Source organism: Zea mays, chromosome 6 (genome assembly GCF_902167145.1).
Source record: "Zea mays cultivar B73 chromosome 6, Zm-B73-REFERENCE-NAM-5.0, whole genome shotgun sequence".
Classification (NCBI taxonomy): Eukaryota; Viridiplantae; Streptophyta; class Magnoliopsida; order Poales; family Poaceae; genus Zea; species Zea mays.
In genome coordinates, this window is record NC_050101.1 from 176,011,948 (window position 1) to 176,025,035 (window position 13,088).

The 13,088-nt window shown below is 48.8% G+C and overlaps 3 protein-coding genes across 3 annotated transcripts; 2 read left to right on the forward strand and 1 right to left on the reverse strand.

The window, feature by feature from the left end:
- Positions 1–1,009: 1,009 nt before the first annotated feature.
- On the forward strand, positions 1,010–2,982 carry LOC103630730 (monothiol glutaredoxin-S9). The gene has a single exon (XM_020539653.3). It carries the CDS (start codon positions 2,292–2,294, stop codon positions 2,724–2,726), a length of 435 nt encoding a protein of 144 aa, XP_020395242.1. The 5' UTR covers positions 1,010–2,291; the 3' UTR covers positions 2,727–2,982.
- Positions 2,983–4,761: 1,779 nt separating this feature from the next.
- On the reverse strand, positions 4,762–11,267 carry LOC103630731 (uncharacterized). Its single transcript, NM_001352674.1, has 5 exons — positions 10,903–11,267; positions 10,306–10,415; positions 9,843–9,947; positions 5,406–6,521; positions 4,762–5,256 (listed from the first exon to the last, which is right to left on the reverse strand). Exons 1-4 carry the CDS (start codon positions 11,252–11,254, stop codon positions 5,700–5,702), a joined length of 1,389 nt encoding a protein of 462 aa, NP_001339603.1. The 5' UTR covers positions 11,255–11,267; the 3' UTR covers positions 4,762–5,256; positions 5,406–5,699.
- Positions 11,268–11,489: 222 nt separating this feature from the next.
- Positions 11,490–12,407, forward strand: LOC103630732 (protein N-lysine methyltransferase METTL21A). Its single transcript, NM_001319722.1, has one exon. The coding sequence runs from the start codon at positions 11,544–11,546 to the stop codon at positions 12,216–12,218; it is 675 nt and encodes a 224-aa protein (NP_001306651.1). The 5' UTR covers positions 11,490–11,543; the 3' UTR covers positions 12,219–12,407.
- The last annotated feature ends 681 nt before the right edge of the window (positions 12,408–13,088 follow it).

A 13,088-nucleotide genomic window follows, 5' to 3' on the forward strand; every position in this document is an offset into this window, starting at 1 on the left:
GTGCCCAAGTTTCCGAACGGCGTGTTTGGTCGTCCGCCACGCAGGTTCAGTGGTTCTCGAGCAAACGCAGAGACGAATGATTTGTTGAATTGTTGCTCTTCTTTTTCTAGAAGGGAGAAAGTATATTTTGAATGCTGGGATGAACTGCGCTAGCGTGAAACCCGTTGTCTCTAGAAGCCGCCGCCGAACCTGCTACCGCATATATATGGCGGTACGAAAATTTGCCGGTCGATTAGCTACGACAGCCTACAGCCTACACCAGAGGACGAAAATTTAGAGAGACCAAAAAGTCCACGTAAGAGCCATGATTTTCTAGTTCGCCAAGTCCACCGATCGCAGGGGATAAGTCATATCGTTGCGACGAGCGAGATCTAGCTTATCGAGTGGATCGACGTCACGAGAAAAATAGGACAAGGGACGGAGGCGCTAGGAAGTGGCAAAGTCGGGTGGCGTTACATCGGGAATGGGTCGGCGGCAGAAATGGGGCAGCGAACAGACTGATTTAGGTGGTATCGGAAGATTATAGTCAGATTGGTAAATATAAAGACTGAACCGAGAGGATCCAGCGAGCAGTCTCATAACATGGTGTAGCTACAGCCGTACACAAGGTTTAATTTCGAAAAGAATTGTTGAAGCTAACCTAAAGCTAGTATACAATTCTCCAAAGTACGGAATTTTGCACAAGACACGCAGCATATTTCACGCGGCAAGCAGCTCGATCTCCCTCGAGTGTCCGAACCAGATTACAATACGCGACAGTTTATCCGGACGAGAGAATACAGGCCAACACATCCAACCCATGCGACACGTCACGCGTGATCGCGGCACGTATGCTTGATACGCTTGCCATGCACACAGCGTCAGCGATCTCGTAGTAGACTGCTCGTGTTTGAGTTGATCTTGTCCGTTTTCGTCCTGTTCCAGACCTGGATGGGGAGTAGCGCCCACAGATAGCTCGCCAGCTCAAAAAACCGACTTCAGCACATACCCCATCCATCCTAGGATAAAAGAAAGCACTGGTCTCGTTTTTTTACTTTTTCTTTAATGAACAGCCAATTAATGTTTAACTAAGGGCTAGTTTGGACACCATTTTCCCAAGAAAGCTTCTAGTTTTCAAACGGAAAATGAACTAATTTCCCTTTTAAAAATGAAAATCTCTTGGGAAAATAGTATTCCCAAACTAGCCCTAAATATACTATTCTACCAATTGACTTCGCGCCATTTGATGGATGATTATATGGAATATACGTATCTAACACGTGACCGGCCGCGCCGAGAGCGCTCGGTCAGCAGTGGAGAGCCTGGAAATGTTCAGCCAGGAAATCGCGCGCGGCCGGCCGGCGACCACCTCGGAGGGAAACGCGGGCGCCGCTCTGTGACCTGCCGACGGCCGACGCGGACGCCATCATTTGCGAGGAAAAATTCTGGTGGCTCCGACGCCGCTCTCTCTCGCCGGTCGTCACCCTGTCATATTGGCCTCGGCCTCGACCAGATTTCACGCTAATCTGAAAGGTATGTAAATTTCTTCATTAATCCGCTCCAATTCCGAAGGGTATTTAAATTTCTAAACTAGCCCTCATTGTTGTACTGCTCGCTCCATTTCAAATGGCGAGCGCAGATATATATGCTCGTTTTCTACGTTTGACATAGCTTAGAAGTTTACATGCTATACAGTACTAATTTTTTGTTTAGTTTTTTTTTATATTTCGAAATTTAAAATTCAGAATTTTCGAATGGCTCAATATCAAATTTAAAACGTCTTACAGCGGCGGAGTCAGAGCAGTGTATAGCAGCATATCCTGACGATATTTCCATTCCAACCAACTCGTCCAAGCCAGCAGGGCAGCAGCTGCCGTCACGAGGGCCCCGCAGCGTGGCCGCAGTATCGTCACCAACCGCGTCACCTCCCACGCCCCCATCACTTCCCCCGCCCCACGTGCTGCCGTCACGGACTGGCCGTCACGACTCACGACCAGTGACCTGGGGCGTGACGGGCCCACCGAAGCACCTCAACCGCGGCTGACGCCCCGCCACGCCACCGCGGCTCGCGCGAACAAACGCGGTCACCGTCGTCCCCTCCGCCACCACCAGATTACGCCATCCCCGTCCCCCGCTGACCTCACCACCCTTTTATATATCAGGATCTGCCAGCCCGCCCTGCCCATGCCCATCCATCATCACACGACGACGCACACAAGTCGCAGCTAGCTAGCTCCCAACCGAGCCAGGAAAACGGACGCCGTGCAGCTCGCTCGCGCGCGCCCCACGGAAAGAGAGGGCAGGTAGGAATAATGTACCAGGCCATCCCGTACAGCGCCGGCCAGCCGTGGCCGCGGCCGGCCCCGACGATCGGTCCTGACGTGGCGGAGGAGGAGGGGTTGCTGGCGGCTTCGCAGCAGCAGGCGTCGACGCCAGCGGAGGCGGCGGCGAGGGTGGAGGAGGAGGAGGTGCGGCGCGCGGTGGCGGAGTGCCCCGTGCTCGTGGTGGGCGTGCGCGGGTGCTGCCTCAGCCACGTGGTGAAGCGGCTGCTGCAGGGGCTCGGGGTGAACCCCGCCGTGCACGAGGTGGCCGGCGCCGAGGCGGACCTCGCGGCCGCCGGGGTCGCCGCCCTCCCGGCGGTGTTCGTCGGGGGCAGGCTGCTCGGGGGCCTCGACCGGCTCATGGCCGCGCACATCTCCGGCGACCTCGTCCCCATACTCAAGGACGCCGGCGCGCTGTGGCTCTGACACGAGCAGCCACCAAGCTAGCCGCCCTCTGATTGCCTCTCCGTCGTCAGCTGCTTTGCTTTGAATTAAACGATGGTGGTGTTGTCAACTCGTTTTTATTTACTCATTGACTAGAGATAGACATGCACATAGGACTTCAATTCTTGTACTTGTACTACTAGGGAAAAGAGAGTGAATTATAGTACTTTAATATTATTTGTTACTTGTATTTTCCATCCTGTGAATACGAAATACCGACTCCAGCTTCTGTTTGTTCTGGACGTGTGCCATAGACAGCCGTACAGTAGCAGTCGGTACAGTGCACGAACGGTACAGGCCGTCGGCAGCCGGCTGGATTGTGTGATCGATCTTCCTCCATACAAACTTCCGTAGTGGCCGTTCGGTTATTACGGAAGGGAGCTCTGGAACAATTTCTATCTCAATTATTTCTCTAATTTATATAAATTTTTATTAGCTGGAATAATTTTTGGTATATTCATGTGTAAATGAATAGAGCCTTACTTTTTTTTTGTTCAAAAAAAAACACACAAGTGGTGGACAATGACGCGCGTGTGAATGAGTGATCATCATTACGTACCGCGACGTACGTGCCAGCTCAGCGTGATCACAAATGGATTTCGTTTTGAATTTCCTAGTCCAGACATCATTTGCCGACGAAGCACCTGGGACAAAACTTGCACGAGATCAACAACCGCGCTGGAAGAAATGATCCGGAAAGGATGAGCTGTATAGCTGCTGCCTGCTGGGGAAAGAAAAGTCGAGAAAATACTGGCCCGGACACGATCGCAGAGATCGACGTGATGTGGACTTTGCTCCGAGCTAGCAGAAAACACTCGTCGTCGAAATTATAAAGAGAGTTAAGATGTCAGGATCCCCGCAGTGAGGTCAGCACGAATCACGGACGGCAGAGCAAGCAATTAAGCAAATCCTAACAACCCGAGATACACGTGGCCCGACAAAATCGAGAAAACGACTTAGGAAAATCATATCTGGAGAGTTTCATTTTCATTATTCTAGTAACATTAGTCTTTAGAAACCATACATCCCTATAACTATAAACCACCGCCTCCATGGCCGCCGGTTGTTTATATTTCCAACGCGACGCACCATGGATGGATTCATGAATCGTGATGGTGGTGGTCGGTGGACGACGACTTTTTGTTCACCCTGCGTTGTTGTCAGCAACTGTTGGCCACGATCAGATAGGTATTGTTTTTCTTTTTTCTAGAGAGACACGCGGAGGCAAAGCATTTCTCAAAGTGCAGCACAGTCATGATGCCAACGTTGCACTTTTAGCAAAGTTAACATCAGAACTAACGGTAATCTAATGTAGAGAACCAAATTTACATCTAGTGTCAAATTAAAAAGATACATTTTAGAGACCTAAAATAAACTACAAACTTTACTAGATAAATTATCTCTATTTTTCCCCAGGCGTTGTAACTAGTTTTTGGTCCACGTAACCCTTGGGTTGATGCAAGAGCCACTTCGTTCCCAGCCTCTTGATACTACTACTAGTACAATATTACATCACGACAAATACTAACACGAGGTTTTTTTTTTTTTTTCTGACGTGGATAGCGCATCAATATCCGCTTAATTGGCTCGCTGCAAGCGCACAGCTGGCCTGATGGTGATGGATAGTTGGATACGGCCGTTTCCCTACGCAGTGACAAATGTAGACGAGAATATAGTCAGGATCGGTATTGCTAACTTTGCTATATGATACAAATTTCTTAAACTTTAACATTGCTTTGTTAAAGGATTTTTAAATTTTACTAGGGTCGGCTAATCACAACAAACCTACCTAAATTCGTCCATGTTCCTGCATACGTGCCACCTATAAATGGCCTTAAAATGATTTGTTTTGTATCGTCTATATAATCCACATCTTCTATATATATGCAACCAAACAGGTATTCAGATATAGTTAACGCACGTGATGGTGCAGGGTGAGAGTGCGAACAACCAATCACACGGGTATATATATGCACTCATGCCTCTGAATCCTGCGTGCGAGTGGAAAACAACGAGCTTAGCTACGAAATCAAGCACACCGGAAACGCTAAATAGATGGCATTGAGTCACTCTGATCGAATCTTTGTAGCAGTACCAAACATTGCGTTTTCTTTACCCTTTCCAAAACAAACGAACACACTAACAAAAGCATGAGCACTAATGACTAATGAGCACGAGTGACGCGTCGAGGTGGCCTTCGGCTCCAAACCAGTGGCTACCTACCCACGAAGCAGCAGCACACAGACTAAACATCTGGATCTAATCATAGAGCAGAGCCGCTAGCAAGAATCATGAGGTGTTCGTTGCACTTGCACATGCGTGAAAGTTGGGCGCTTCCAGTCCTCCCATGACGTCGTCTTGTTTCTTTCTCCTTACAGCAGACTTGATCATAAGCATGGGCTTTTTTTTTCTGTCCGATTTGTTAGTTCAAAAGGCGTTCGGTGGGACCGTGGTATTCCCGCGTTCTCCATCGAAGATCTCGTCGTAGGAGGCCTTAAAGCTGGCTCAACATCTGAATCGGAGAACAGATGTAGCAGAAGGCAAGAAAAAAGTTACTTTTAACAAAGAGTTGGGAACTGCGAGGCTGCCAGGTGTCAGCAATCAGGACTGTTGCTGCAAAGAACATTTGCCACGAGCGAGTGCGTCGAGTCGAGAGCTTACCGAAGGAAGAAGTACGGCACCGTGAAGGACGAGGAGTGGCAGTCCGGCGCCCGCCCGCAACAACCTCTTGTCATCTCTTAAAATAAAGAGCTTTTGTCATCTCTCAAGGAAAAATATATTGTTATCTAGTGGCTGCTCTCCATACAAAGATGCTAACACTGAAATCAAGTTCGCCGTACTGTTACGAAGTTTAATTCAGTAATGGAGTACATAAAGGCCAAAGGTACTATGCATGTCCGAGAAGATGCCCTGAAGCCAGCCATTACTTCCTCACGGCACCGACCTTCTTCTGTCCTATAGAGAATCAAACCATGAATCAAAATCTTCCGATGCAGATGCATTTGATGGACCAGAACGGATGGGTACGCTATCAAGCGGGGTGCTGTTCGATGCTTGTGCAGTTGTAGTTTGTTTCGGCTCATTTAAGCATGGTGAAGTGTCTTCGAGCAAATCATCCACCGAATCATGAATTGATGGTGTCACATCAATTTTCTTAGTGTATCTGAAGTCGGTGTTCTGGCCAGAATCAGCCGTCGGTTGAGAAGTTATACATTGCGTAGCAAAGCCTTCGTTCTGTGCAGCAGTATGAGAAGTCTCTGAAAGCAAGTCATCTAGAGCATCGTCGAGAGGTGCAAGCAAAGGTGGTCCGGAAGACAAGCTAGGTCCAACCTTCTCATTGGACCGACTGATCTCTTGCAAAGTTGAAACGGGCTCAAATGGTTCGTCCAAGTTGGAGCTGGAAAGGTGAGTTCCGCCAAATGAATCGAGGAGCATGTCAAGTTCTTCTTCTGCAGCGCCCACCTCAAACATCAACCCTTTGCTATGGCTTGTACCAGGATCAGTATCCATGACTTGCTTGTAGCTCTTGTCTTCACTATCTGAATTCACTGAATGAGTACTAACCTTTGTAGATGCTGTATTTTCTCGTGCAAAACATTGCGGCTGACGTTCTGTTTTTATCTGATCATCAGCACAGATGTTGCTGGCAGACTCATGATGACTTGTATCTTTTCTGGGTTCAAAGTTCAAGTTATGTCCAACTGAACTGCCTTTAGCGTCAATTTCCACAGAGGTGTCAAGTTCAATCGCTATTTCATTGTCTTCTGATGCATCAGCCTAGAAATCATAACACAGATCAAGAGATACGAAGTAAGCTGAGTAGATATGAAAGAAGCTTTGAGTATGCTAAGCATGTTAACCAAATAAAATAAATATCATGTTACTATCAGCAAACATAAAACTAAGCCTGTAAACTGCAACTAGAAACTTAATAAAAGGGCAACCAAGGGAGGGCAAAGCAGCTAATTAGATACCAATAGCCAGCAGAAGCATAGTTTTACCTGCCTAGAAATTGTACATAAAATGGTTCTCAAGGCACATTCTAATCGCCTAGGTAACACCTAGGAGCTAAGGTGAGACCGTAACAATATGAGAAACAACAAAGGCAGCAGCATAGAGGATGAAGACAAAGATAAAAATGAAGGGATGAGGAGACAGTAAAGAGCTCGCCCTACCCCTGACTTGCATATGGTTTCCCCAAACTCTCATCCCGATTCAGTCTGCGCCACCTCTCACTTCCCCTTTTACCTCTCTCCTTGTGCAGTTGCACCACTGAGGTTAAGAAGCAATGGAATTCTTGTGTGTTCGAAGGTTCTCTTGTTATGGTCGCTACATCGGCGAGGGATTGGAGAGGGGTATCGATGGCAGGAACGTCGGCCGGGGGCCTCTGCCCACGGCCAAGCAAGATGAGGGTTTTTTCCCTTTTAATTCTTGCTTGCTTTATTTCTCATCCATTGATTACATAAATAGGTCGGTTGGCTGCCCCTATCTAGCTAGAGATCCTTATCTCCTAAAAACTCTCAACAAACTACTAACTGATAACCTTCCTAGATAATCTCAACTAATCTCCTAAATAATCTCAACTAATCTTCTAATCTTATCTCTAACTATCCTTATCTAATCCCCCTTAGGACCCATGGCTGCTGCTACCGCAGCCCCTCTGTGGGCCTCCTTAGGTCCTGACACTACACCCCTCCTGGACAAGCAGCTCGCCCTCGAGCTGCCGCATAACGGGTGCTCAAAGACCGAGTCTACTTGACCCAAAACCAAACACCTAGAAGACAAGCCTTTTACATCTCGGCTTATCTTATTATTCCGAATCTGATTTTTTTACCCCATAAGATAAGGCGAACACGCACGTGTGCAGCCACCTGGATCCCATGGACGCCATCTGCACGAAAGGGGAGCACATGGATGGGCACCTGGAATAGGTCGCAACAATAACCAGCGGAGGCGCCCTCGTGACGGCCGGTAGCGGAATGTGGTGGCGCTAAATAGTGTGCCCTTGTTGATGACGAGGTGAGTGTCTTCCCTACCGCCGCTGCCGTAGAGTTGAAGTTCGTCGCCCGCGGGACACGTATCATGCTCGCACTTCGAGATAGCGGCCTGGTGCCACTGCTGATAGCCGTCCGACAAGGTGAGGTCGCGCCGACGTGTGCCGAGGTCAACCGTCACCAAGGCTGCCTTGAGCATCTGCCGGCGCATCTCCCGCACTTTCTGTCGTGCAAGGAAGCCACGAGCAGCAGCTTGTATGCCCGCAGCCGCCGACGTCCGGAGCCGTGCGGACAACGCTAGCTGGTGTTGCTCATGTTGCACTGCTGCCTTGATTTGCAGCAGCCCTTGCATCTTTGTGAGATCAGCCCTTATGTTGGTCCACAAATCTCCCATCGATGGAGCTGGTGATTGCTGAGTCGTGGCTGCCCCTAGTGGCGTCGCCCATGGGGACGGAGACGCCGTCAACGAAGATGATGTGATGAAATTTGGCGTTGTCCCTGGGGATGGGCACGCCGGCGTCCAGGATGTGGTGACAAAATTGGCAGGCGATGCTGCCCATGGAGATAGGGACGCCGGTTGCCAGGATGGCGTGACGAAGGTGGCATGCGGCGCAGCCCATGGAGATGGGGACGTCGGTTGCCAGGACGGCGTGACGAAGGTGACATGCGGCGTTGTCCATGGAGATGGGGACGCCGATTGGCAGGATGACGCCGCGAAATTGGCAGCAGAAGCCATGGGATCAGATCGAAACCCAAGCTAGCTGATACCAGATGTTATGGTCGCTAGATCGGCGAGAGATTGGAGAGGGGTATCGATGGCAGGAACGTCGGTCGGGGGCCTCTGCCCACGGCCGAGCAAGATGAGGGTTTTTTCCCTTCTAATTCTTGCTTGCTTTATTTCTCATCCATTGATTACATAAATAGGTCGGTTGGCTACCCCTATCTAGCTAGAGATCCTTATCTCCTAAAAACTCTCAACAAACTACTAACTGATAACCTTCCTAGATAATCTCAACTAATCTCCTAAATAATCTCAACTAATCTTCTAATCTTATCTCTAACTATCCTTATCTAATCCCCCTTAGGGCCCATGGCTGCTGCTACCGCAGCCCCTCTGTGGGCCTCCTTAAGTCCTGACATCTCTGCCAAATGTCCACGGGTTGCTACTTGCTACAACCATTAAGGATGAGTGTAGCCTCTAGTAGTCTAGTGCATGGCAGGAGTATCTAAGCTTGGAGTTTTTCTCTATTGGTCGCAGACTCTAGCAACTTAGGCGCTGGGGTCTTTGATGTTTGGTTGTTTGTGGCCTTTTGGTTTCTTTCCCCCAGCCCATTGTACTCCTTTTTTATTCTAATAACATAATGCAATGACAACACAGCTACCCTGCATTGTTCAAGGAAAAAACCTCCAGCCCTTCCAACCGCTTCTCTGCTCCTCATTGAGCTGCGCCCTCTCAGATAGACTGCTGCTGGTTCCTTCCAGATATATCGCACCGCACCTGAACAGAACAAGTTCTGTGCAGGGCTGCAGGCCACGAGCAGAGTTAGAGGGAGGAGCAACTACAATGGCTGCTGGATTTTTGAATACCTGGATGGTTAGGCGCCACCTTTAAAACCATGGTATTTACCATGCACAAAACAAGCTAAACACAAAGGTTTAATAAAAAAAGAAATGGCCAGATACTGCAATACTGTTGTGATATAACAACAAAAAGATGCCAATCAGAAGTTAGAATAAGCTTTGCTTCTGAGTGTGCAGGGACTGCCCTATTGGCTAGTGTTGCTGGAAGAATGGGAGTGGGCCAAAATGGCAAGAAATGCATCTGTAGCTACATAAGAGCCAGAGCCAAAGCACCCTTCACTACTGAATAGTGAAGAATGTACTGACGGGTTTAAGGATTTATTGAGACAGAAATCCGATGCAAATTAGCAATAGAAGCAGCGAGATCCCTCGTTCAGGCATTCATAACATTTTCAATAAGGATCCAAGTAAATGTGGATGAGTGGTTATGAATATGGCTTTACTAGAAAAAAAAGACAATAATAGTGTTCATTTCAATGTTCAGGAATCTGACAGATGTAACAGAACAGGTATAAGAACATACCATAGCCTCAGGAAATAGATCATCTTCAATAAAAAGTCTCCGAGAAAGCCTAATCTTTGAAAGGTGATTGGCCAATGCATTCAGATCCATGGAGAGAAAAGGCACCTGAAAGTTGGGGAGAAGAACTGTTGTCACGTGGATATGCGTTGTAAGCCACAACCAGAAGAAGCTATAGAAGTGAAGAATTTCTACATGCAGAGTAATAAGCCCACACTAACCAAATAGAAGTCTTAGTTGCTTCACATATCCTATTCCCACTGATATTCAGATAGGCTACCATTGTCTAGTTAACCCAAACAAATTCCACAAAATCTACAGCATTAAGCACAAAGTGTGGTACACCATGATCAATTCATTTTTTTCCCCAACAATCTATCATCTACTAGTACATTATATATGATAACATTCAAGATAAGGCTGAACCTTATGATAGGTCTGTGTTGCACAACACAAAACAATTTACCTCAAAATCTGGTGCTAGGTCGTCCTCTAATATAAAGTTATCATCAGCACACCAGGACAAGATTCCTTCACCTTTAACTTCGAGCATAGAGGTAGAAGCCTGCATAAAATCTAGAAAACCACAAATCAATGGACAATGGTCTTAAAAGCGGCAACTGAAGTAAAGGACAGTCCTCAATTAACACATACCAAACACGTCTATCATGAATATTACAGATTATGCATATCATTTGTGGGGCTATTCAACAAAGGCATATGCAGTTACAATGAGCTAATTCAGCTCGCTAGGAATTATCAACAATATACCAATTCATCCAGTCTAGGAGATTTGAGCCGAACTCAAATGCCCGTATGAGGACAACACCAAATAACTAAATAGAATATCCTAGGGTGTTTGGAGTACTAAAATTTTTTCAGAATCAGTATGACTAGAATTTCCCTAGGCACCAGTATCTAATGCAAAATTGCAAATTTATATGGATGATAGCACCACAACTTCTGCCTAAGCGAAAATGACGATGAACTTACTCAATGTACTAATAGTGGCAGAGCAGAAGGAAAGTAGCAGCCGAAACAAAAGACGGCGGCACTCACTCACCAAATGGCAAGTCCTGGGAGGGGACACACGGCGCGATGAGGTCTCGGGCCCCGGAGGGCTGCGCTCGGGCCTGCTCTAGCAGGAATCCGAAGTCGGCACCCTTGCTGCGCGGAGCCACCTCGCCTGTCCATTCCCCCGCGGCCGCGGAGTCCTCCGCCTCGCCCTCGGCATCGTAGCGGTCCCAGTTCGAGGGGAGGTTGCGGCTGCGGGGGCCGGACGAGGTGGCGGCGGCGGCGGCGGCGGCTGTGGCACGCTTCTGCCTGTGCGCTGCCGCGGCGGCGGGGGTCTGGTGGACGCGGCGGCCGCGCACGGTGTGCGAGCGCTTCGATTTCGCCGCTGCCTTGGGATCCATCAGGGAGAACCGGAAGAGGGGCGACCGTGCGGGGAGAGACGAGACGGAGAGGGAGAGGTCTTGGCGGTGCGCTGTTGCTTCTGTTTTTTGCAGTTCTGCCCTGTAATGTTTTACTTATTACTATTACATTTGTTTCCCTAAGGTACTTACTTTGCTTGATGAATATAAAATTTGACAAGGGTCTCACGCCTAAGATTCTCTTCACTGTCTCCTCCACCGCCGCTCACGGAATCGCATCCGTCCAAAACCCTTAGCTTCGCTTCAGTGTCTTCACGGGCCGCCGGCGGAGATGCGGTTCACGGCGTCTCCGGTGGTGGAGCTTCCGGTCAGCGGCGCGGTGTTGACTTTCGAACAGGACAACGACTCCTTCGAGGTGGGCACCTCTGTGTGGCCCTCGTCCCTGGTCCTCGTCAAGTTCGTCGAGCGCTGCATCCGCGACCCGGCCCTCCCCTTTGCCGACGTGCTCCGCTTCCCGGGAACCCGGGCCGTGGAGCTCGGGTCCGGGTGCGGACCGGCAGGACTTGGCCTCTCCCGCCTCGGCCTCACCGATCTCGTCCTCACCGACATCGCCGCCGTGCTCCCGGCGCTCCGCCGCAACCTGCGGCGCAACCGAGTTCACCTCGCGCGCGCGCCCCGCCTCGCCCAGCTCCACTGGAACTGCCCCGCGCATCTCGCGACGCTAGCCACCCCGCGCCGCTTCGATCTCGTCGTCGCCGCAGACGTGGTCTACGTGCAGGAGTCCGTGCCGCACCTCATCGCGGCCATGGATGCGCTCGCCGACGCCGAGCGCGGCGTGGTGCTGCTCGGCTACCAGATCCGGTCGCCCGAGGCGCACCAGGTGTTCTGGGAGACCGTTCCGGCTGTCTTCCCGGTCATCGAGAAGGTGGCACGGGAGCACCTCGACCCTGAGTACGCCTACGAGGAATCCGATGTATTCATACTCCGAAGAAGCCCGCGTCAGTGAGGTCAGGTGGTGAACTTTTGCCAGCAGTTTACTCCCCGATGTTGTGTTTATTCAGCTCAGAAGTTATGAGCTTCTAGTCATGGTGACTAGTGAGGATATGTAATAGAAACTCCATGGTTGTTTCTTGATGAGTCGGTGCATTGTGTGGGTTAGTAAACAACTCTAATAAAATGAGATGATCAGATCAAGTCGTCTTGCTTTTTTGTGTAGGGTTGCAGTATCAGCATACCACTATTAATATCATAGGCAAAGGTTCATGCTTTATTGTTTGTTTTGTGCAGATAAGAGTTAAGTGGTTATAAGGATTTTTTTTTTAGAAGCCGGGAGTTTACTACCGATCTTATCTATGCACTGATGTGCATAGAAGGTTTAACTTTTAAGGATGTTTATTTGTTAGCATTCTTAACTTCTCATATTTGTGATCAACTTCTATGCATTACATAGTGTGATTGGCGAGTAAGAATCAACTTCTACAGTTAAGGTCACTAGTCTTCTTAATGCTCAACCTTGTGGCAAAATTGAGCATTTTCCGTGAGTAACATCTATCCTTGTGTAGTTTGATTCTTATCTGGTTGTTTGATGGGCTAGCAGAGCTGCAAATGCTTCACTTCCTGGCTATCGTAAAATGTGAGTTCAGCTTCATCCTGCCAAGAGTACGCAATCCAAACTGAACATGTTGGTAGCGTCGTGTGTTCCATGGCTTCAGGCATTTTTTGGCACATATGGTCTATATATGAAAGAATTGATGAATCTTGAAGGATGTGGTTAAACATGTCTCCTAGTAGCCTTGTAAGATTAGCAATAAAAGACCATGAGTTCTGGATGCTGCGATGCTTATAGCACGCCGCCAAGTTTTAGTTCCTCATGCTC

Bases quoted from the DNA above. Each gene is read 5' to 3' on its own strand.
- LOC103630730 (XM_020539653.3), top strand. From the start codon at position 2,292: ATGTACCAGGCCATCCCGTACAGCGCCGGCCAGCCGTGGCCGCGGCCG.
- LOC103630732 (NM_001319722.1), top strand. From the start codon at position 11,544: ATGCGGTTCACGGCGTCTCCGGTGGTGGAGCTTCCGGTCAGCGGCGCG.
- LOC103630731 (NM_001352674.1), bottom strand. From the start codon at position 11,254: ATGGATCCCAAGGCAGCGGCGAAATCGAAGCGCTCGCACACCGTGCGC. The intron at 10,416-10,902 runs GTGAGTGAGTGC...GTGGTTTTCTAG, and splicing joins CTCCCAGGACTTGCCATTTG to ATTTTATGCAGGCTTCTACC. The intron at 6,522-9,842 runs GTATGTTCTTAT...TATGATTTCTAG, and splicing joins ATCTATTTCCTGAGGCTATG to GCTGATGCATCAGAAGACAA.